The sequence below is a fragment of the Nerophis ophidion genome, linkage group LG10 (genome assembly GCF_033978795.1).
Source record: "Nerophis ophidion isolate RoL-2023_Sa linkage group LG10, RoL_Noph_v1.0, whole genome shotgun sequence".
NCBI classification, from domain to species: domain Eukaryota; kingdom Metazoa; phylum Chordata; class Actinopteri; order Syngnathiformes; family Syngnathidae; genus Nerophis; species Nerophis ophidion.
In genome coordinates this window covers 46205931-46227429 of record NC_084620.1, presented here as the reverse complement: position 1 = coordinate 46227429, position 21499 = coordinate 46205931, and the positions used below count along the sequence as shown (strand labels likewise).

Here is a 21499-nt window from a genome sequence, read left to right as displayed (position 1 = left end):
CTGGACGGGACATAAAGAAAAAAAATATTTTTTTTAATCGATTAAGAATTGTTGCAAATAAGAATTGCGATTAATTTGAAAATATATTTTGGAAGCATTACTTAAACGGGATTTTTTTATAGATTATTTTAATATTTAAATGCACTGACAAAAACCTGCATACCTACAGACTAATAGACATTATAAATGTATGACAAATGTTTTAATTATTGTATTTTAAATATGTATACAATTGAATTGAAATGACCTATTAAGATGAAATGTTACTATCATCTGAAAAGAAATACACACAATAATTATGTTATATAAAAATAGATAAATATATTAAATGAATTGGGACAATAATTGAGATAATTCCCTGTAGTATGGTTTTTATTGACATTAAATATTTATATTTACATACTACAATAAGATGTTATATTTATATTACATTACATTTACTTTAAATGTTATAATCACTCTAGAGTACAGGTTGTCCCTCGATTTACGACATTCCACGTTCGTGTTTTATGGTTACTAACTCACTCCCTTAAAGAATTAAGACTGCATGCAAAGAAAAATAACTACAGTACTTGCATGAATGTGGTAGACTGTTACACTGAGAAGGACAACGTCAGTTTTGTTCATTTAATTTAACCTTTGAACTTTACCATTCCTAATGCCTCCCAAGTGTGAGGCAGACTCTCTCAGGGGTACAAGAAAAAATGAAACTGAAAGTGAACTTAAACAAGTGGAGGCACTAAACACTGGATGCATGCCCAGTTCATACACAGCGACCCCTCATCCAGGAGAAAGATGGTTTCTTTGAACATAGGAGACCTCTGCTCCTACCAAATGGACGGTGATTACTATGCAAAAGTAGTGGTTTCTTTATTGAGACTTCCTCCTTTGTTTACAACACACCTTCCAGTGTGCAAGACAAGCACATGGATAAAAGTAAGGAAGTTTTTTGGTTATTGTTTCGTTTTCTTTGTATTTTACGTTGTCCATTCTTTGTACAGTTAGAGTGAACTTGGTGGTAATTTAGCTCTAAGTTCCGACTTCCACTAAAACTGGTAAAACTCATTTATAGACCACAGGTAGCCCACCATGTGAGTTTCAACTGAAAATGATTTAATACAAATGAATACATTAAAATAGTTTCAAAAGTGTAATTATGTCTTGTGTATTTTTCATCCTAAAATCGAAATATTAATGTTAGGCTATTTTTTTTAATTGTACGTACTATCTGTAGTCCAACCCGCCTCAAGGACTTGCACTTAAACCTTGGAGCTCCAGTATGTATCGTTTGAGCGTTGAAACCGGTCGGATGGCATGACTGTTTCCTGTGAAAATACAAGACAATTAGGCCAATCCCTTGAAGGCGTTAGTGGTTTAGTGACAAGCTATTTCTTTTGTGCAGTGATTCAACCGCAGCCGGTCCAAAGCCCTGGGACCCAGCAGAAACCAGGAAGAGGCCCCATCCCCTGCCAGAACTGCGGAAAACCTTGCAAAGGAGAGGCCCTCCGAGTCCAGAATAAACACTTCCACATTAAGTGCTTTGTTTGTAAAGGTAGGTAACAGTCAACAGTGCATCCCATACTCCAGACGCGGTTCCTGGGTAAATGTAGCAATTGTTTTCCATGACCTCCATCATGCTTTTTAATGGATTTAAATTGGTGTAATGTTGAATGTTTTATAATGCATGGACATTGTTTATAATATTGCCAAAGTTTAGTGAGGAAGCTGTGTTATGAGTGACTGTGTTTTTGACAGTTTGTGTTGGTTGGATTTTTAAAAAATTTTCACACCATGACTAGGGAAGGTTGTTTGCATTGTGCATAAGTCCTTTCAGAGCATAATTACAAGTAGAGATGTCCGATAATTACTTTTTTGCTGCTATCCGATATTCAGATATTGTCCAACTCTTAATTACCGATTCAGATATCAACCGATACCGATATATACAGTCGTGGAATTAACACGTTATTATGCCTAATTTTGTTGTGATGCCCTGCTGGATGCATTTGGCTTTCCAAAATGAATCAACTAAAATTATGGAAAAAAAGGCCAACATGGCACTGCCATATTTATTATTGAAGTGATTAAGTGCAATATTTCTTTTAGCATGCCTCAAAACAGCAGCTTGGAATTTTAGCATGCCTCAAAACAGCAGCTTGGAATTTTAGCATGCCTCAAAACAGCAGCTTGGAATTTGGGACAGGCTCTCCCTGGGAGAGCATGAGGAGGTTGAGGCGAGCCGGATTGGGGGGGCGGAGTTGAGGTGGGGTTGTAGGGGGTAGCGGGGGGTGTTTATTTTAGCATCCCCGAAGAGTTAGTGCTGCAAGGGGTTCTGGGTATTTGTTCTGTTGTGTTTATATTGTGTTACGGTGCGGATGTTCTCCCGAAATGTGTTTGTATTCTTGTTTGGGGTGGACGGCGTGGCGTGGTTGGGAGAGTGGCCCTGCCATCAGCCTGAGGGTTCCTGGATCAATCCCCACCTTCTACCAACCTCGTCACGTCTGTTGTGTTTACGTAGGACTGTGTTTTTGACGTTTTGTGTTGGTTGGAATTTTATAAATTTTTTCGCATCATGACAAGGGAAAGTGGTTTGCATTGTGCATATCTAACTCCTTTCAGAGCATAATTACAAGTAGAGATGTCCGATAATGGCTTTTTTGCCGATATCCAATATTGCGATATTGTCCAATTCTTAATTACAGATTCCGATATCAACTGATACTGATATCTACAGTCGTGGAATTAACACATTATTATGCCTGATTTTGTTGTGATGCCCCGATGGATGCATTAAACAATGTAACAAGGTTTTGATTGGCAACACTAAATTGGCCCTAGTGTGTGAATGTGAGTGTGAATGTTGTCTGTCTCTGTGTTGGCCCTGCGATGAGGTGGCGACTTGTCCAGGGTGTACCCCGCCTTCCGCCCGATTGTAGCTGAGATAGGCGCCAGCGCCCCCCGCGACCCCAAAAGGGAATAAGCGGTAGAAAATGGATGGATGGATGGAAGGTATGGAAAAAAAAAATGGCAACATGGTACTGCCATATTTATTATTGAAGTCACAAAGTGCATTATTTTTTTAACATGCCTCAAAACAGCAGCTTGGAATTTGGGACATGCTCTCCCTGAGAGAGCATGAGAAGGTTGAGGCGGGCGGAGGTGGGGGTGTATATTGTAGCGTCCCAGAAGAGTTAGTGCTGCAAGGGGTTTTGGGTATTTGTTCGATTATGTTTATGTTGTGTTACGGGGCGGATGTTCTCCCGAAATGTGTTTAGTGTGGGTTCACGGTTGGCGCATATTTGTAACAGTGTTAAAGTTGTTTATACGGCCACCCTCGGTGTGACCTGTATGGCTGTTGACCAATTGTGCGTTGCATTCACTTGTGTGTGTGAAAAGCTGTTGATATTATATGATTGGGCTGGCACGCAAATGCAGTGTCTTTAAGACAATATTGTTGTCTGGGTGGAAATCGGGAGAATGGTTACACCGGGGGATTTTCGGGAAGGGCACTGAAATTTGGTAGTATCCCAGGATAATCGGGAAGGTTGGCAAGTATGACTTGGAGACGCAACTGCTCTGTACTTACCCCTATGTCCGTGTACCACTCAGTACAGCAACATTTTAAAAAGACATAAATTTACCTTTTTGAAACTGATACCGATATTTTCCGATATTACATTTTAAAGCATTTTTCGGCCGATAATCGGCACTCCGATATTTTTGGACATCTCTAATTACAAGTCATTGTCCTGAATTAGTCACATTAACCTTCTGATGATGACATTCTCGTAACATCAAAATCTGTCTTTTAAAAATGAATGTAATCTCCCTGCGGGCAAAATTCCTCATGACATTTGGCGGGCCATATCGAAGACGTCGGCCCGCGCGCCGTAGTTTGGACATCTCTGAGTTAGAGTCTGCAATTAAACCACTATGCATATTTTTGAAATGTGGGAGAAAGCTTGAGTATCTTGACAAAACCCACACACACATTGAGAAACATGCAAACGCCACACAGAAATTTGAATCCATATGTTCTTCAGTGACTGCGTGGGTTCCCGCCGGGTACTCCGGCTTCCTCCCACCTCCAAAGACATGCACCTGGGGATAAGTTGATTGGCAACACTAAATGGTCCCGAGTGTGATAGAGTCTGGTGTGCCATGGGAGAATATGTATTTTCACCTATTTGGGTTAAAAATATTTTTTGCAAACCAGTAATTATAATCTGCAAATGTGTTGTTGTTGAGTGTCGGTGCTGTCTGGAGCTCGGCAGAATAACCATGTTGCACTCTTCCTTATCAGTAGGTGGCAGCCGGTAGCTAATTGCTTTGTAGATGTCGGGAACATGGTTTATTGTGATCAAAATATGCAGATGAAAGCGTGAAGGTAAAAAGGCGTCTAATGCTTAAACCAAAAATAAACAAAGGGTGAGTGCCGCTAAGAAAAGGCATTGAAGCTTAGGGAAGGTGTCAAAACGGGGGCTATGGTGTGGTTTGTATTTCCGGAATGCAAAGGAAGGTGACGGGACATGGAATGAAGATAAAGACATATCTTAATTATTCTATAAAAAAAGTGCAAAATAAAGGCGCGCACAAGGCGGACAACAAACTTGGCTAAAAAACAAAAACTACTACAAAGGCAAAACTATGGAAATTAAACAAAAGACTCGCTAAACGTGACATGAATAAACAAAACTTACTTGGAAGGAAATGAGCAGAGCGAGTGAACAGAGCATGGAGCAACAACAATGATGCCAGGCTGACTGTCTGGCAAATACAAGCTTAAATAATAGTGACATGATTAACACAGGTGTGCGTGAGTCCTAAACAAATAAGGTGCGTGAGTCCAAATGAGTGCAGGTGAACTAATTGGTCGTCATGGTGACAAAACAATGGCGCGTAAACAGGAACTAAAAAGATTCTTAAACCAACAGAACATAACTAAACAAAACGTGACCACAGAACATGACAGAAGGCTATGCAAAACAAAACTAAAACTGAACTGGATGCAAAGTAAACAAAAACAGAATGCTGGATGACAGCAAAGACTTACAGCGTGTGGAGCAGAAGGTGTCCACAAATTACATCCGAACATGACATAACAATCAACAATGTACAGAAGACATGCAACTTCTATGGGGAAAATACCAACTAAACAGGAAAAGCCACCAAAATAAGAGCGCAACACAAGAACCATAACACTACACACAGGAAGAGACCAAAAAACCCCAAATACCGTAAGTCACAGCGTGATGTGACAGTACTTTGAGACAAGAGCTATAGTCATGCATGGTGGTTATGGTTTGAATTCTTATCCAAAACTTGCGAGAACAGCTTTTTATTGTCAATATCAACTACTGAGTTTAATGTTTTTGTTTTCTGCTGGTGGTCTGCCTCTGCATTTTTTTCGATGACAAAAATGTGCCTTGGCTCCAAACAGTGTTAAAGTTGTTTATACGACCACCCTCAGTGTGACCTACACGGCTGTCAACCAAATGTGACTTGCATTCACTTGTGTGTGTGAAAAAGCCATAGGTATTATGTAATTGGGCTGGCACACAAAGGCAGTGCCTTTAAGGTTTATTGGCGCTCTGTTCTTCTCCCTACGTCCGTGTACCACTCCGTACAGCGGCGTTTTAAAAAGTCATACATTTTACTTTTTGAAACCAATACCGATAATTTCCGATATTACATTTTAAAGCATTTATCGGCCGATAATTTTCAGGACTTGGACTATGGCGCAGTTTGTTTTCCCATGGTGCAAAGCGACTGGACTGGACAAGGTGTGAAGGTAACAACATGATTTAATTTTACTCAAAAAGGAACAAACAAAAGGCTGAGAACAAACTTGGCTAAGAAAACAAAAACTAGCACAAAGGCAGAACTATGCACGTAAAAACGAAAACACCTACTGTGACGTGACAAAACGAGCATGGATAATGTCAAGTGTATCAAGAGTGAATCAGGGGAGAAGTCGCCAGGCCGACTACCTGGCAACTATGGCTTAAATAATAGCGATATGATTATTGACAGCTGCGTGAGTCCAAACAAATCAGGTGCGTTAGACGGGAACACATAACAGGTGAAACTAATGGACGTCATGGTGAAAAAACAAGGGAGCTACTTAGAGTCCAAGAAAACAACAGAACAGAACCAAACAAAACATAATCACAAAGACATGACAATAATATTGGCAGTCCTGTTACGCCTGTTTGGCATAGTGATGCCGGGTTCGATTCCCTCGAGGATGCGTCGAAAATTGAACACAGCAAAAGGTATGAACTAATGATTTATTTAACAAAAGGTGCTAGAGAACAAAAATACTGGGGCTAAGAAAAGGCAAACAAAAGACGCTAGAATGAAAGCCAGGATAAACAAATAGTAAACTAAACTGGCACATAGGCACACAAAGGGGAAAACAAAACATTTAGCATGAGAGCTAAGAATGAATAAAATTGCGCAGCGTGAGAGCTCGCGAGAATGATACAGAAATTGCATATAAGCAAAAGTGCAAAGCAGACGTACCGTTGTGTGAAAACAAATTTGGATCCCAGACTGAACAACAAAAGAAGCAGTCTTATATAAGGCAGGTGATTAGTGAGGACAGGTGTGCAGGGCCGTGAGAAACAGGTGAAACTGATAAGCTACCATGGTGACCGACTTAAACAGGAAATAATAGGATCAGACGGAGAGTGAAAATAAAAATGGAACAATAAACAATAATATGTGAAGGATCCAAAGAGCGGATCTCAACAAGTCCGATATTATCGGACATCTCTACTAGAAACGTTATGATAGACCGCCTTAAAAAAACGGAATGGAATTTTGCATTTTTCTACTGAATGAGACACCCAGAATGTACATTAAAATAAAGAATGTGGATTTGGAGTTTGTATGTTCTCCCCGTGACTGTGTGGGTTCCCTCCGTGTACTCCGGCTTCCTCCCACCTCCAAAGACATGCACCTGGGGATAGGTTGATTGGCAACACTAAATTGGCCCTACTGTGTGAATGTGAGTGTGATGGTTGTCTGTCTATCTGTGTTGGCCCTGTGATGAGGTGGCGACTTGTCCAGGGTATATCCCGCCTTCCGCTCAATTGTAGCTGAGATAGGCACCAGCGCCCCCCGCAACCCCAAGGGGAATAAGCTATAGGAAATGGATGGATTTACAATATTAACTATGAAGGATAAAACACTGAATATTGACAACATAAGAACGTCACACCCTCTCTCGGTCGACATATTTTGCATAAAGCGAAATGCAACAAAATTGCAACACAAACAGCGAAATATGAACGGGAAGGGTAAAACAATCAACAACTTACAATCTGATACATCATTAAGCTTTAGAAGTTTGTTGTAAAAATCTCCTTCCGCGTCTGTCCCTGTAACCCACTTTGGAACCACTCTGTGGAAACGCTCCCCACCTCCACTGCTTGTTGCTTCGTCTGAGCTGCTGAGACCATAGTCACTATAGTAACTACTGTATTTTCCGATTATAAATAGCTCCAGAGTATAGGTCGCACTGGTCGAAAATGCATAATAAAGAAGGAAAAAAAACAAATATACGTCGAATTTTTGGGGGAAATTTATTTGATAAAATCCAACACCAAGAAAAGACATTTGAAAGACAATTTAAAATAAATAAAGAATAATGAACAACAGGCTGAATAAGTGTACGTTATATGACTCATAAATAACCAACTGAGAAAGTGCCTGGTATGTTAACGTAACAAATTATGGTAAGAGTCATTCAAATAACTATAACATATAGAACATGCTATACATTTACCAAACAATCTGTCACTCTTAATTGATAAATCCGATGAAATCTTCTTCCTCGATGTGTCTTCTAAACAACTCTGCGAACTCCAAAGGTATGCGCCGCTTCTTCTTGTCCTTTTCTGCTGCATATTTCATTACGTCCAGCTTGTAATCTGCAGTACAGGATTTCTTTTTCGATGCCATTTTTGTTCAGCCCTTCCCAGTTTTTATAAGTTACCGACAACGATGAAATGATCAATTTTAATAGCTACGGCAGTAGCATATAGCATTTAGCAGTTAGTATTCCATGACCCACAATCATACTTGCCAACCTTGAGACCTCCGATTTCAGAAGGTGGGGGGTCGGGGTCAGGGGCGGAGGCGTGATTGGGGGCGTGGTTAAGAGAGGAGGAATATATTTACATCTACAATTCACCAACTCGAGTATTACATATATATTTCTTATATATATATATATATATAATTCTAGCTATATATATTTTATTATATATATAAAGAATTTCAGACGGCACCTATCAAATGGACAGTAATAACTGTACTGTGCTTGCTGGTTATCTAAAAAAACAACAACAACTCTTACCTTTCACTATTTGAGTAACCTTTGTTCTGCCATTTATTTCTTCATTTTGCTTGTTGACGGTGCAATATATTGGGTCGAAGTCAATATCCAGGCGAGGTGATGGAGTTACGTCTCTTTTTTATTTTTATTTTATTTTATTTTAATCTTCTATTTTTTTATTTCTCCCATTCCCCCCCCCCTTGTTTACCTGTATCTCATCTTTTTTGTAAGGTGCGCTGGAAGCCGGCAGACCCGTCAGCAATCCTGTTCTGTCTCCCTGTAATGTTTGTTTGATTTTGAATGGGATTGTGCTGAAAATTGTAATTTTCCTGAAGGAACTCTCCTGACTAAATAAATAACGTACTATCTAATCTAATCTAATCTAATCTAATCTAATCTAATCTAATCTAATCTAATCTTTACTGTGGGCATCAGTCAGGACAGACTTAGGTGTGTAACACCACGTAAATCGTTGGCCAATCAAAAAGCAACCCCATAACGCTATAGCCAACATTCACCAGGACATGGCAACAGACAACATAGAATCACTCTATTACAGACGGCGTCGCCATGGTTCTTCAACTTCGTCTCCTTGTGTGTGCAGTTTTTTATTCAAATCCGTAGATGTTGTAACGTGATTGGGCGTGGCCTCCAGCTCCAGACGAATTTCCGGAGATTTTCGGGAGAAAATTTCTTCCGGGAGGTTTTCGGGAGAGGCGCTAAATTTCGTGAGTCTCCCGGAAAATCCGGGAGGGTTGGCAAGTATGCCCACAATAAACTTCTGCCATGACCCTCCCCCGCCGAATTCTTATTAATTGACGTGTATGTGACGATTGCTGACGTGTGTGTGACGATTGTTGACATTTTCTTCGTCTCTTCCGCGAATGAGATAAATAATATTATTTGATATTTTACGGTAATGTGTTAATTATTTCACACATACGTTTCTCCGGAGTATATGTCGCACTTCCGGCCAAACTATGAAAAAAACTGCGATTTATAGTCCGAAAAATACGGTACTTAGATTACCATAGTAACTTGTATATCATGCAAAAACACAGATTCCAACCATTGAAATACTTTATATAGTTCAGGACTTATGGTCATTTGAAAATATCACTGCACATCATAACTGCTTGGTGCCTCATCTGAGCTGCTGTGACGTAGATTACCATAGTAACTAATTAGATTACCACAGTATATCATGCAAAAGCACAGATTCCAACCATTGAAATACTTTATGTAGTTCAGGATTTACGGTCATTTGAAAACATCACTGCACATCATAATGTCAGCTACAGTTTCCATCTTAGATATTTAAAAAAATTATTTGGGAATGTCTGGCAGGCCAGACTTGGGCCTTAGTTTGCCCAGGTTTGGACTACACCCTTTAGAGTTGTAGCTTAATAGCCATTCTGTGGGTGACAACAGTTGCTTTTTAGATGCTAAAGTTCCATGTTCCAGATATATTGACCTGCTAATTTTGCCAGGCTTGGAAAAATCGTCCGTTCCAGCTACTCTGTTTTGGCCAAAGTCTTTGCAGTCAAGGTCACAAATACAAAGTGCGGTTATGCGTGTATGGAAGGTTGCACCATCATTCCAGAAATGACATCGGGGGTGTATATTTAACCCAGAGGACGCTTTGGCATGCATACAGCGCGTAACCCCACTCGACGTGAGGGGAAAGTCACATTCATACACCGCTTATAGCGCATACAGTAAAGCCTATTTCAAGCATACGATGATGTTTTGTACAGTCGGCTGTAAAATCACTCTCTCTCGCCTCAATTGCGTAAGTGCAGCATCGTGTCGCCATGTTGTCGCACGAAGCCAATCAGTTGTGAGTCACATGATTGCAATTGAACAAATGCACCAGCGATATTCCCCAACATACCCAACTCAAGTCCTTCTACTAACTCGGGTTCTTATGAGTCACTCACTGAAGTCCTCATACCGTCTACTAGGGTTGTACGCTATACCGGTATTAGTATAGTACCGTGATACTAATTCAGCATATTCAGTACTATATTGCTCTAAAAAGTACCTCTCTCCCGGTACCTGCTTTACGAGAAGACTAGCATGTTCGGCAGCACACAATCCCTGAGTGCTTACAAGCAGACACAGTGTGTCGACAGAAAAGGGAGAACGAACGCATTTTGCCTTAAAAACTAACGATAAAGGTGAAGTTATAACACTGAAACGCCCTCAGGAAGAGGTGCTTTAAGACATTGCTAGCTAGCGGCTAAAGTCCATCCGCAGTCTGCCGTGTTTTAGCTACTTCTAAATCACTAATCCTCGCCTCCATGGTGACAAATAAAGTAAGTATCATCCCTGCAGGACGAGGAATAGCTAAACAGGCTTCACTACACACTGTAGCTCACTGGCGTCGATGCTACTTGATTGCGTCCATATTTTTTAGCATTACAAAATCTTCTTTCGTTTTGTTTTCGCACACAAAAAAATGCAGCCAATATTTCATACAGATAATGTGTCAAGACACATATAAATATAAGTTAAATACACAGAGGATATAATTAAATTAAATTAACTCAAATATACCTACAAACAAGGCATAATGATGCAATATGTGCATACAGCTAGCCTAAATAGCATGTTAGCATCGATTAGCTTGCAGTCAGTCAATGTTCAAATATGCCTGATTAGCACTAGTTAAAGTACTAATGACTGTCACATACAGTACACACTAGGTGTGGCGAAATTATTCTCTGCATTTGACCCATCACCCTTGATAACTCCCTGGGAGGTGAGGGGAGCAGTGAGCGGCAGCGGTGTCCGCGCTCGGTAATCATTTTTGGTGGTTCAACCCCCAATTCCAACCTTTGATGCTGAGTGCCAAGCATCAATCAATCAATCAATATTTATTTATATAGCCCTAAATCACTAGTGTCTCAAAGGGCTGCACAAACCACAACACAAACCACTACGACATCCTCGGTAGAGCCCACATAAGGGCAAGGAAAACTCACCCCAGTGGGACGTCGGTGACAGTGACAATGATGACAGGGGACCAAAAGCAATGGATCTCGAGCGGGTCTAACATGATACTGTGAAAGTTCAATCCATAGTGGATCCAACACAACCGTGAGAGTCCAGTCCAAAGTGGATCCAACACATTAGCGATAATCCCGTCCATAGTGGAGCCAACAGGAAACCATCCCAAGCGGAGTCGGATCAGCAGCGCAGAGATGTCCCCAGCCGATACACAGGCGAGCGGTCCATCCTGGGTCCCGACTCTGGACGAGCGGTCCATCCTGGGTCCCGACTCTGGACAGCCAGTACTTCATCCATGGCCACCGGACCGGACCCCTCCACAAGGGAGAGTGGGACAGAGGAGAAAAAGAAAAGAAACGGCAGATCAACTGGTCTAAAAAGGGGGTCCATTTAAAGGCTAGAGTATACAAATGAGTTTTAAGGAGAGACTTAAATTCTTCTACTGAGGTGGCATCTCGAACTGCTACCGGGAGGGCATTCCAGAGTACTGGAGCCCGAACGGAAAACGCTCTATAGCTTTTTTTGGGCTCTGGGAATCACTAATAAGCCGGAGTCCTTTGAACGCAGATTTCTTGCCGGGACATATGGTACAATACAATCGGCAAGATAGGCTGGAGCTAGACCGTGTAGTATTTTATACGTATGTAGTAAAACCTTAAAGTCACATCTTAAGTGCACAGGAAGCCAGTGCAAGTGACCCGTATAGCCGCATTTTGTACCAACTGTAATCGTTTGTTAGACATGGGGAGATCCAAAAATAATGCGTTACAGTAATCGAGACGAGACGTAACAAACGCATGGATAATGTTCTTGTCGTCACTAGTGGACAAAATGGAGCGAATTTTAGCGATTTTTAGCGATATAAGCAGGGAGGTAATGGGTCCCATTTTTATAGTCTTTGGTATGACTCAGACGGGGTTTGAACTTACGACTTACCGATCTCAGGACGGACACTCTAACCACAAGGCCACTGAGCAGGTTTATAACAAGTAAATAACATCAACAAAGCTCAGCTTTGTGCATTCACGCACAGCATAAAAAGTTTGGTGGGCAAAATTAAACAAAGCAGGGGTGGCATAAAATATGTCTTTTTCTAGCAGCGTTGCCGAAAGTTGTACATGTTAACAAACTTGGGTAAGTTCAAGGACCACCGAAATTAATAGGACAAAAAGGCGCTTGCCAAATACCGTCATTTGTAAAGCATGTTTAATATTGTCATGATCCGTAGTCTGGATTTGTTTAATTGTGTTCTGTTAGTCTTGGACTCCTTTAGTTCTGGTTTGTGCACCTCCTGAGTTTAGTCACCATGGTTACTTAAAATTTTCACCTGCCTCTGTTGTTTGGGACACACCTGTGTCTAATCAAGAGACTACTATTTAAGTCTTTGTTGATCACTCATTCTGGCTTCATTGTTTGCGTCACACATTTGCCCAGTGAAGTGAATTATATTTATATAGTGCTTTTTCTCTAGTGACTCAAAGCGCTTTACAGAGTGAAACCCAATATCTAATTTTTACATTCAAACCAGTGTGGGTGGCACTGGGAGCAGGTGGGTAAAGTGTCTTGCCCAAGGACACAACGGCAGTGACTAGGATGGCGGAAGCGGGTATCGAACCTGCAACCCTTAAGTTGCTGACACGGCCACTCTACCAACTAAGTTTTGTTCCATGCTCTAGTCTGTGCCAAGTTATAGCCTTAGCTTCCGGTGCGATCGGCACCTTATTCTGTCTGTTTGTTTTCCGTTTGGTACCTGTTTGTGTTCGGTAAAAATGTAATTATGTCGTTACCGGCAAGTCCTATCCGGAGTCGTCCTCTTGCTTGCTGGGAGGACAACCCCCGTGTCACCATGTGACCCGGTCGTGACAAATATAAACTGTGGGTTTAATAACAATAAGGAAGGTTTGTGTCAAGTTTATCCTCCTACAGTAACCATATTAAAACAAAAAATATATTTTCCTCCCATTTTTTTCATTTTCATATATTTCTTGAGCCGCGGGGTTACCCACCCTCGAGCTAAGGGGTCTGGCATGTACATGTTGAGAAAGTAATGACGTAAGGTTCCCATTGCTGGCGAAATTACAAACCCTGTTTCCATATGAGTTGGGAAATTGTGTTAGATGTAAATATAAACGGAATACAATGATTTGCAAATCATTTTCAACTCATATTCAGTTGAATATGCTACAAACACAACATATTTGATGTATAAACTGATAAACATTTTATTTTGTGCAAATAATCATTAACTTTAGAATTTGATGCCAGCAACACGTGACAAAGAAGTTGGGAAAGGTGGCAATAAATACTGATAAAGTTGAGGAATACTCATCAAACACTTATTTGGAACATCCCACAGGTGTGCAGGCTAATTGGAAAAAGGTGGGTGCCATGATTGGGTATAAAAACAGCTTCCCAAGAAATGCTCAGTCTTTCACAAAAAGGATAAGGTGAGGTACACCCCTTTGTCCACAACTGCGTGAGCAAATAGTCAAACAGTTTAAGAACAACGTTTCTCAAAGTGCAATTGCAAGAAAATTAGGGATTTCAACATTTACGGTCCATAATATCATCAAAAGGTTCAGAGAATCTGGAGAAATCACTCCACGTAAACGGCATGGCCGGAAACCAACATTGAATGACCGTGACTTTCGATCCCTCAGACGGCACTGTATCAAAAACCGACATCAATCTCTAAAGGATGACACCACATGGGCTCAGGAACACTTCAGAAAACCACTGTCACTAAATACATTTTTTCACTACATCTGTAAGTGGAATTTACTATGCAAAGCGAAAGCCTTTGTCAACAACATCCAGAAACACCGCCGGCTTCTCTGGGCCCGAGATCCTCTAAGATGGGCTGATGCAAAGTGGAAAAGTGTTCTGTGGTCGGACAAGTCCACATTTCAAATTGTTTTTGGAAATATTTGACATGTTGTCATCCGGACCAAAGGGGAAGCGAACCATCCAGACTGTTATTGATGCAAATTTCAAAAGCCAGGATCTGTGATGGTATGGGGGTGCATTAGTGCCCAAGGCATGGGTAACTTACACATCTTTGAAGGCACCATTAATGCTGAATGGTACATACAGGTTTTGGAACAACATATACTGCCATCTAAGCGCCGTCTTTTTCATGGACGCCCCTGCTTATTTCAGCAAGACAATGCCAAGCCACATTCAGCACGTCTTACAACAGCGTGGCTTAGTAGAAAAAGAGTGTGGGTACTTTCCTGGCCCGCCTGCAGTCCAGACCTGTCTCCCATCGAAAATGTGTGGCGCATTATGAAGCGTAAAATACGACAGCGGAGACCCCGGACTGATGAACGACTGAAGCTCTACATAAAACAAAAATTGAAAACAATTCCAATTTCAAAGCTTCAACAATTAGTTTCTTTAGTTCCCAAACGTTTATTGAGTGTTTTTGAAAGAAAAGGTGATGTAACACAGTGGTGAACATGCCCTTTCCCAACTAATTCGACACGTGTTGCAGCCATGAAATTCTAAGTTAATTATTATTTGCAAAAATTTATGAGTTTGAACATCAAATATCTTTTCTTTGTAGTGGATTCAATTGAATATGGGTTGAAAAGGGTTTGCAAATCATTGTGTTCTGTTTTTATTTACCTCTAACACAATTTCCCAACTTAAAAGGAAACAGTTTTTTTTTTACATTTAGTAAAAAAAAAAAAAGTGCTTTGCTGACACATTATTTTTAGGGTTTCGTGGGTTACATAAAACGATGTGGGCAAATCTGGCCCCAGGGGCTTGAGTTTGACACCCGTGCTCTAAAGGCTTGCATCGTCATCTCTCTTTATTTCCAAAACATTTTAAAAGTCCAGACATGTGCAGACTGGCACAGGTTGGCGCATGATACCATGGATGTGCGGTCAATGAGTGTCTCCATGGTGACAAAAAAAAATTGTCATTTAAATATGGAGGTTTGCACCACTTGTCATCAACTGCGCACACAGTCCTGGTAGATCACCCGCAACAATAATAATAGTGTCATGACCTGACTGGTCTTGTTTTGGTTATAGTCTCCCCTATGATTAGTAAGTATTTATGTTTGTCCCTCCTTTGTTCCCGTTGCTAGGAGCGCTGAGCTCACACACCGGCCTCTGTTGTGTGATTAGGACACACACTTGCTGTAAATGCCCCTTCGTATACCACCACAGCGGATTGTTTCTTGGCCTTAAGCGACTGTTTAGACTTTGTTGTGTCACTTAAAGGAGCTTGTTATGTTTCTTGTTTTTGTAGACCAGTGTTTTTCATCCTTTTTGGAGGCAAGGCACATTTTTTTTGGATTGGAAAAAATCCCACTACAAAAAATGTTAACAAATGACACTCAGTAGTGTTTATTGACCAAATATGAAGCAATTGTTGGATATGAATTGAAAGCATAACCACTAATGCCACTAATTCTCAAAGTAGGCCTACACAACAACTAGCTCCCTGCTGCCACCTACTGACATGAAGGAGTATTACATGCTCATTCAGACAGCACAGACATTCAACAAAGGCACATTTCTGGCAGATTATAATAATAATTATAAGAAGAATGTGAATAGGGGGAGGCGTAGCTCGGTTGATAGAGTGGCCGTGCCAGCAACTTGAGGGTTCCAGGTTCGAGCCCCGCTTCCGCCATCCTAGTCACTGCCGTTGTGTCCTTGGGCAAGACACTTTACCCACCTGCTCCCAGTGCCACCCACACTGGTTTAAATGTAACTTGGATATTGGGTTTAACTTTGTAAAAAGCGCTTTGAGTCACTGGAGAAAAGCGCTATATAAATGTAATTCACTTCACACTTCACAATTAAAGACTAAACTTACCTGCCCAATCGCTACGAGTAAGAGCAATTTTATAGTTTGCATATGCTATTTTGCACATGTCATTTGGATCTTAGTAGATCAGATACATGTCATGTTTCCGGTTTTTTTTGTAAAGTTCTTTATTTCATTTTGTTGATGTTATTTCATACAAAAAATACATTATTGATCAATTCATGTTACCGTATTTTTCGGACTATAAGGCGCATTTAAAACCCTTTCATTTTCTCAAAAATAATTTGGGTCTGTTTACCGACCTCGAGGCTATTTTATTTGGTACATGGTGTAATGATAAGTGTGACCAATAGATGGCAGTCACACATAACAGTAAACTGCAAGATGACGCAAGTAAACAACACCAAAACTTAAAATTTTCCATTGAGAATATAGAACATTACACACGGCGCTCAAAAATCTATCAAAATGTTTTTAGTACGACTTCGGAAAGCTATGAAGCCGCACCGTTTGATGAATTGTCGGCGCATTAAACCTACGAGTATTATTATGGTGTGTGTATAAGGACCGCAAAATGGCACTGTGGAGGGGGGGCGTGCCCTGCGGGCCTGCAGCAGAACGGGGTGTGCCAGGACTGGCCTGAGAAAAAGAAGAAGCTACAAGGACTACAATGGCGGACGGGCTCAAATTTTCCGTAGTTATGTATATCCCAAATACAGATTAACAGGTACCGGAAGGTAAGAAAAGTTGGTTTTGCATATTATTGCGAAACAAAACACCAGATAATGAGTGCTACAAGGTGCATGTGGAGGAGGGCGTGGCCTGCAGGCCTGCAGCAGAACTGAGTGTGCCAGGACCGGCCTCAAAGTCAGCGACAGGTGCGTCGATGGCCCAGGTGGGCTTTATTATCTAATCACCTATCACTCTGTTTAAGCAGCAGCCGGGAGAAGAGACAGGGTGGGGGCTGGCGTGAGGGCGAGAGCATGCCTGTCAGAGACATAAAGATGATTGCTGGAAAGCAAATAAACAAGTGATTCAATTATAAATAAATATTTCTACACATAGAATTAATCATCAACTTAAAGTGCCCTCTTTGGGGATTGTAATAGAGATCCATCTGGATTCATGAACTTAATTCTAAACATTTCTTCAAAAAAAAGAAATGTTTAACATCAATATTTATGGAACATGTCCACAAAAAATCTAGCTGTCAACACTGTATATTGCATTGTTGCATTTTTTTTTCACAGGTTATGAACTTATATTTATATTTTGTTGAAGTATTATTCAATAAATATATTTATTAAAGATTTTTCAATTGTTGCTATATTTTAGAATATTTAAAAAAAATCTCACGTACCCCTTGGCATACCTTCAAGTACCCCCGGGGTATGCGTACCCCCATTTGAGAACCACTGACGTGAATCATAATACACACTTCTAATATTATTTTTTAGTGCCATCTCCGGGTTGGGGAGGAGACCCTGCCCCAAGTGGAGGAGTTCAAGTACCTAGGAGTCTTGTTCAGGAGTGAGGGAAGAGTGGATCGTGAGATCGACAGGCGGATCGGTGCGGCGTCCACAGTAATGCGGACGCTTGTATCGATCCGTTGTGGTGAAGAAGGAGCTGAGCCGGTAGGCAAAGCTCTCAATTTACCGGTCGATCTATGTTCCCGTCCTCACCTATGGTCATGAGCTTTGGGTTATGACCGAAAGGACAAAATCACGGGTACAAACCGCCGAAATGGCGGGGCTCTCCCTTAGAGATAGGGTGAGAAGATCTGTCATGAGCTCAAAGTAATGCCGCTGCTCCTCCACATCGATAGGGGCCAGATGGGGTGGTTCAAGCTTCTGGTCAAGATGCCACCCGAACGCCTCCCCAGGGAGGTGTTTAGGGACACCTTGGGAAGACTATGTCTCCCGTCTGGCCTGGGAACGCCTCGGGATCCTCCAGGAGGAGCTGGACAAGGTGGCTGGGGAGAGGACAGTCTGGGCTTCCTTTCTTAGTAGTGATGTGTTGATAGGGCGTCATGAAGCCTTTCGACACATTGCAAAACTGTATTGATACTGTGTCACTAAATACTGACATCTGCTGGACATTAAAAATCCCTACAGGCAACCGATGGACCGACTCAACTGACACTGATTTTATGACCCAGTACAGGGGTCGGCAACCCAGAATGTTGAAAGAGCCTTATTGGACCAAAAATCTGTCTGGAGCCGCAAAAAATTAAAAGCCATATTACATACAGATATTGTGTCATGAGATATAAATTGAATTAAGAGGACTTAAAGGAAACTAAATGAGTTCAAATATAGCTACAAATGAGGCATAATGATGCAATATGTACATATAACTACCTTAAATAGCATGTTAGCATCGATTAGCTTGCAGTCATTCAGGGACCAAATATGTCTGATTAGCACTTCACACAAGTCAATAACATCAACAAAACTCACCTTTGCGCATTTATGCACAATGTTAAAAGTTTGGTGGACAAAATGAAACCGAAAAAGCAGTGGCATAAAACACGTCCTAGAAAGTCGGAGAAAGTTGTACATGTAAACAAACTACGGTGAGTTCAAGGACCGTCAAAATTAGTAGGACAAAACGGCGCTTGCCAAATACTCGAATCAGTGAAGCATGTTTAATACAAACAGTGTACTTTATAGCAATTAGGGAGGTTTGTGTCATGTTTGTCCTCCTGCAGAAACCATATTTAAACAAAAAATTTATTTTTTTCCCCTCATTTTTTTCCATTTTTCATACATTTTTGAAAAAGCTCCAGAGAGCCGCTAGGGCGGCACTAATGAGCCGCATGCGGCTCTAGAGCTGCCGACCCCCGACCTAGTATATACAATCATATAAACCAAGTCATTGTATTTCATTTAGGATTATTTCATATCTTCATTTAAATAAAAATTAATTTTTATCTTTTGTAAGATACAGTCAATAAATATTGTGATCATGTATCATAACATGGAAATCTAAGAGAACGTGTTGGGAATTTTTTATTTATTTATTTTTTACACATTTTTATTCAAGAAAAACAGTTTTTCCATCGTACAAACTCCGTTTCCATATGAGTTGGGAAATTGTGTTAGATGTAAATATAAATGGAATACAATGAGTTGCAAATCATTTTCAACCCATATTCAGTTGAATGCACTACAAAGACAAGATATTTGATGTTCAAACTGATAAGCTTTTTTTTTGTTGCAAATAATCATTAACTTCAGAATTTGATGCCAGCAACACAGGACAAAGAAATTGGGAAATGTGGCAAAATATTCTGATAAAGTTGAGAAATACTCATCAAACACTTATTTGGAACATCCCACAGGTGTGCAGGCTAATTGGGAACATGATTGGGTATAAAAGCAGCTTCCATGAAATGCTAAGTAATTCACAAACAAGGATGGGGGGAGGGTCACCAATTTTTAAGCAAATTGTCGAACAGTTTTAGAACAACATTTCTCAACGAGCTATTGCAAGGAATTTAGGGATTTTACCATCCACGGTCCGTAAAATCATCAAAAGGTTCAGAGAATCTGGAGAAATCACTACACGTACGCGATGATATTACGGACCTTTGATCCCTCAGGCGGTACTGCATCAGAAACCGACATCAGTGTGTAAAGGGTATCACCACCTGGGCTCAGGTACACTTCATAAAACCACTGTCAGTAACTACAGTTGGTTGCTACATCTGTAAGTGTAAGTTAAAACTCTGCTGTGCAAAGCAAAACCCATTTATCACCAACACCAAGGAACGCCGCTGGCTTCGCTGGGCCAAAGCTAATCTAAGATAGACTGATGCAAAGTGGAAAGGTGTTCTGTGGTCTGACAAGTCCACATTTCAAATTATATCTGGAAACTGTGGACGTGGTGTCCTCCGGAACAAAGAGGAAAATAACCATCCGGATTGTTATAGGCGCAAAGTTGAAAAGCCAGCATCTGTGATGGTATGGGGGTGTATTAGTGCCCAAGGCATGGGTAACTTACACATCTGTGAAGGCACCATTAATGCTGAATGGTCCATACAGGTTTTGCAGCAACATATGTTGTCTCTGCTTATTTCAGCAAGACAATGCCAAGCCACGTGTTACAACAGCGTGGTTTGGTAGTATAAGTGTGTGGATACTTTCCTGGCCCGCCTGCAGTCCAGACCTGTCTCCCATCGAAAATGTGTGGCGCATTATGAAGCATAAAATACGACAGCGGAGACCCTGGACAGTTGAACGACTGAAGCTCTACATAAAACAAGAATGAGACACAGTGGTGAACATGCCCTTTCCCAACTACTTTGGCACATGTTTCAGCCAAAAAATCCAAAGTTAATTATTATTTGCAAAAAAAACCCAACGTTTATGAGTTTGGACATCAAATATGTTGTCTTTGTAGCGCATTCATCTGAATATGGGTTGAAAAGGATTTGCAAGTCATTGTATTCAGTTTATATTTACATCTAACACAATTTCCCAACTCATATGGAAAGAGGGTTTGTAATACATTTTAGATGATTTCTCTTCTTAGTCATTATTTCACGGCGGAAATCTTTCTTTTTGCCTGAGGCGGCTCCATGATCTCCGACAACGATAAATTGCAAATGACCAACGACAGAAATGCGGTAATTCTGTTGGCAGCAGCATCTCGTTGACAAATGCGCTTCCTGATAAACACAGATTGGCGCGCAGGCGTCAGTTCGACACCGTTCGCGTATCGGTCACGTGACTTTCTAAAAGCGGTACGCGCACCGACACAGGGTTTTGCTCTATGAGCTCGACCCATGCGCCGATACTTTGGTGTTGCCGGACCCATCACTACTGCTTAGGCTACTGCCTCCGCGACCCGACCTCAGCTAATCGGAAGAAAATGGATGGAGTTTGAAATGTTGTAATGACCAAGTGGAGTTACTCAGAGGACATGCTAACTGTTCTCATGCTCAGGTTAGCACATGTGCTAAATGTTAGCAATTTTATGTAAGCTAACATTTTAGGCTAACTCTGTTGCTCATTTTGTATGGTTACACCTAAAACTCACGGATTCAGACATCCGGAACCAGTCTTGAAAGTACTGCGCCTTCCGGAGACCCCCGGCCAGAGGTCGAGGGTTCAGATAGCAGGTCCATCAACATGTTGTAGTTCTTTATACTAATATATAACTAATGGTGTAAGAGTGTCCGGCCTGAGACTGGTGGGTCGTGAGTTCAAACCCTGTCCTAGTCCTACCAAAGACTACAAAAATGGGACCCATTACCTCCCTGCTTGGCACTCAGCATCAAGTGTTAGAATTGGGGGTTAAATCATCAAAATGTTCCCGAGCGTGGCCACCGCTGCTGCTCACTGCTCCCCTCAG

The 21499-nt window shown here is 41.1% G+C and overlaps 1 protein-coding gene across 5 annotated transcripts in view; it reads left to right on the top strand.

Annotated features, from left to right (window-relative positions):
• Positions 1-21499, top strand: part of ablim2 (actin binding LIM protein family, member 2) — a 113541-nt gene that overhangs the window by 22568 nt on the left and 69474 nt on the right. For all 5 annotated transcript variants that reach the window (XR_009808539.1, XR_009808540.1, XR_009808542.1 and 2 more), the window contains one exon: positions 1403-1552. Coding sequence is in view for 1 of the 5 variants with exons in the window: in XM_061913924.1 (XP_061769908.1) it covers positions 1403-1552 (150 nt within the window). In the remaining 4 variants the exon portion in view is untranslated. The remainder of the gene's footprint in view (positions 1-1402; positions 1553-21499) is intronic.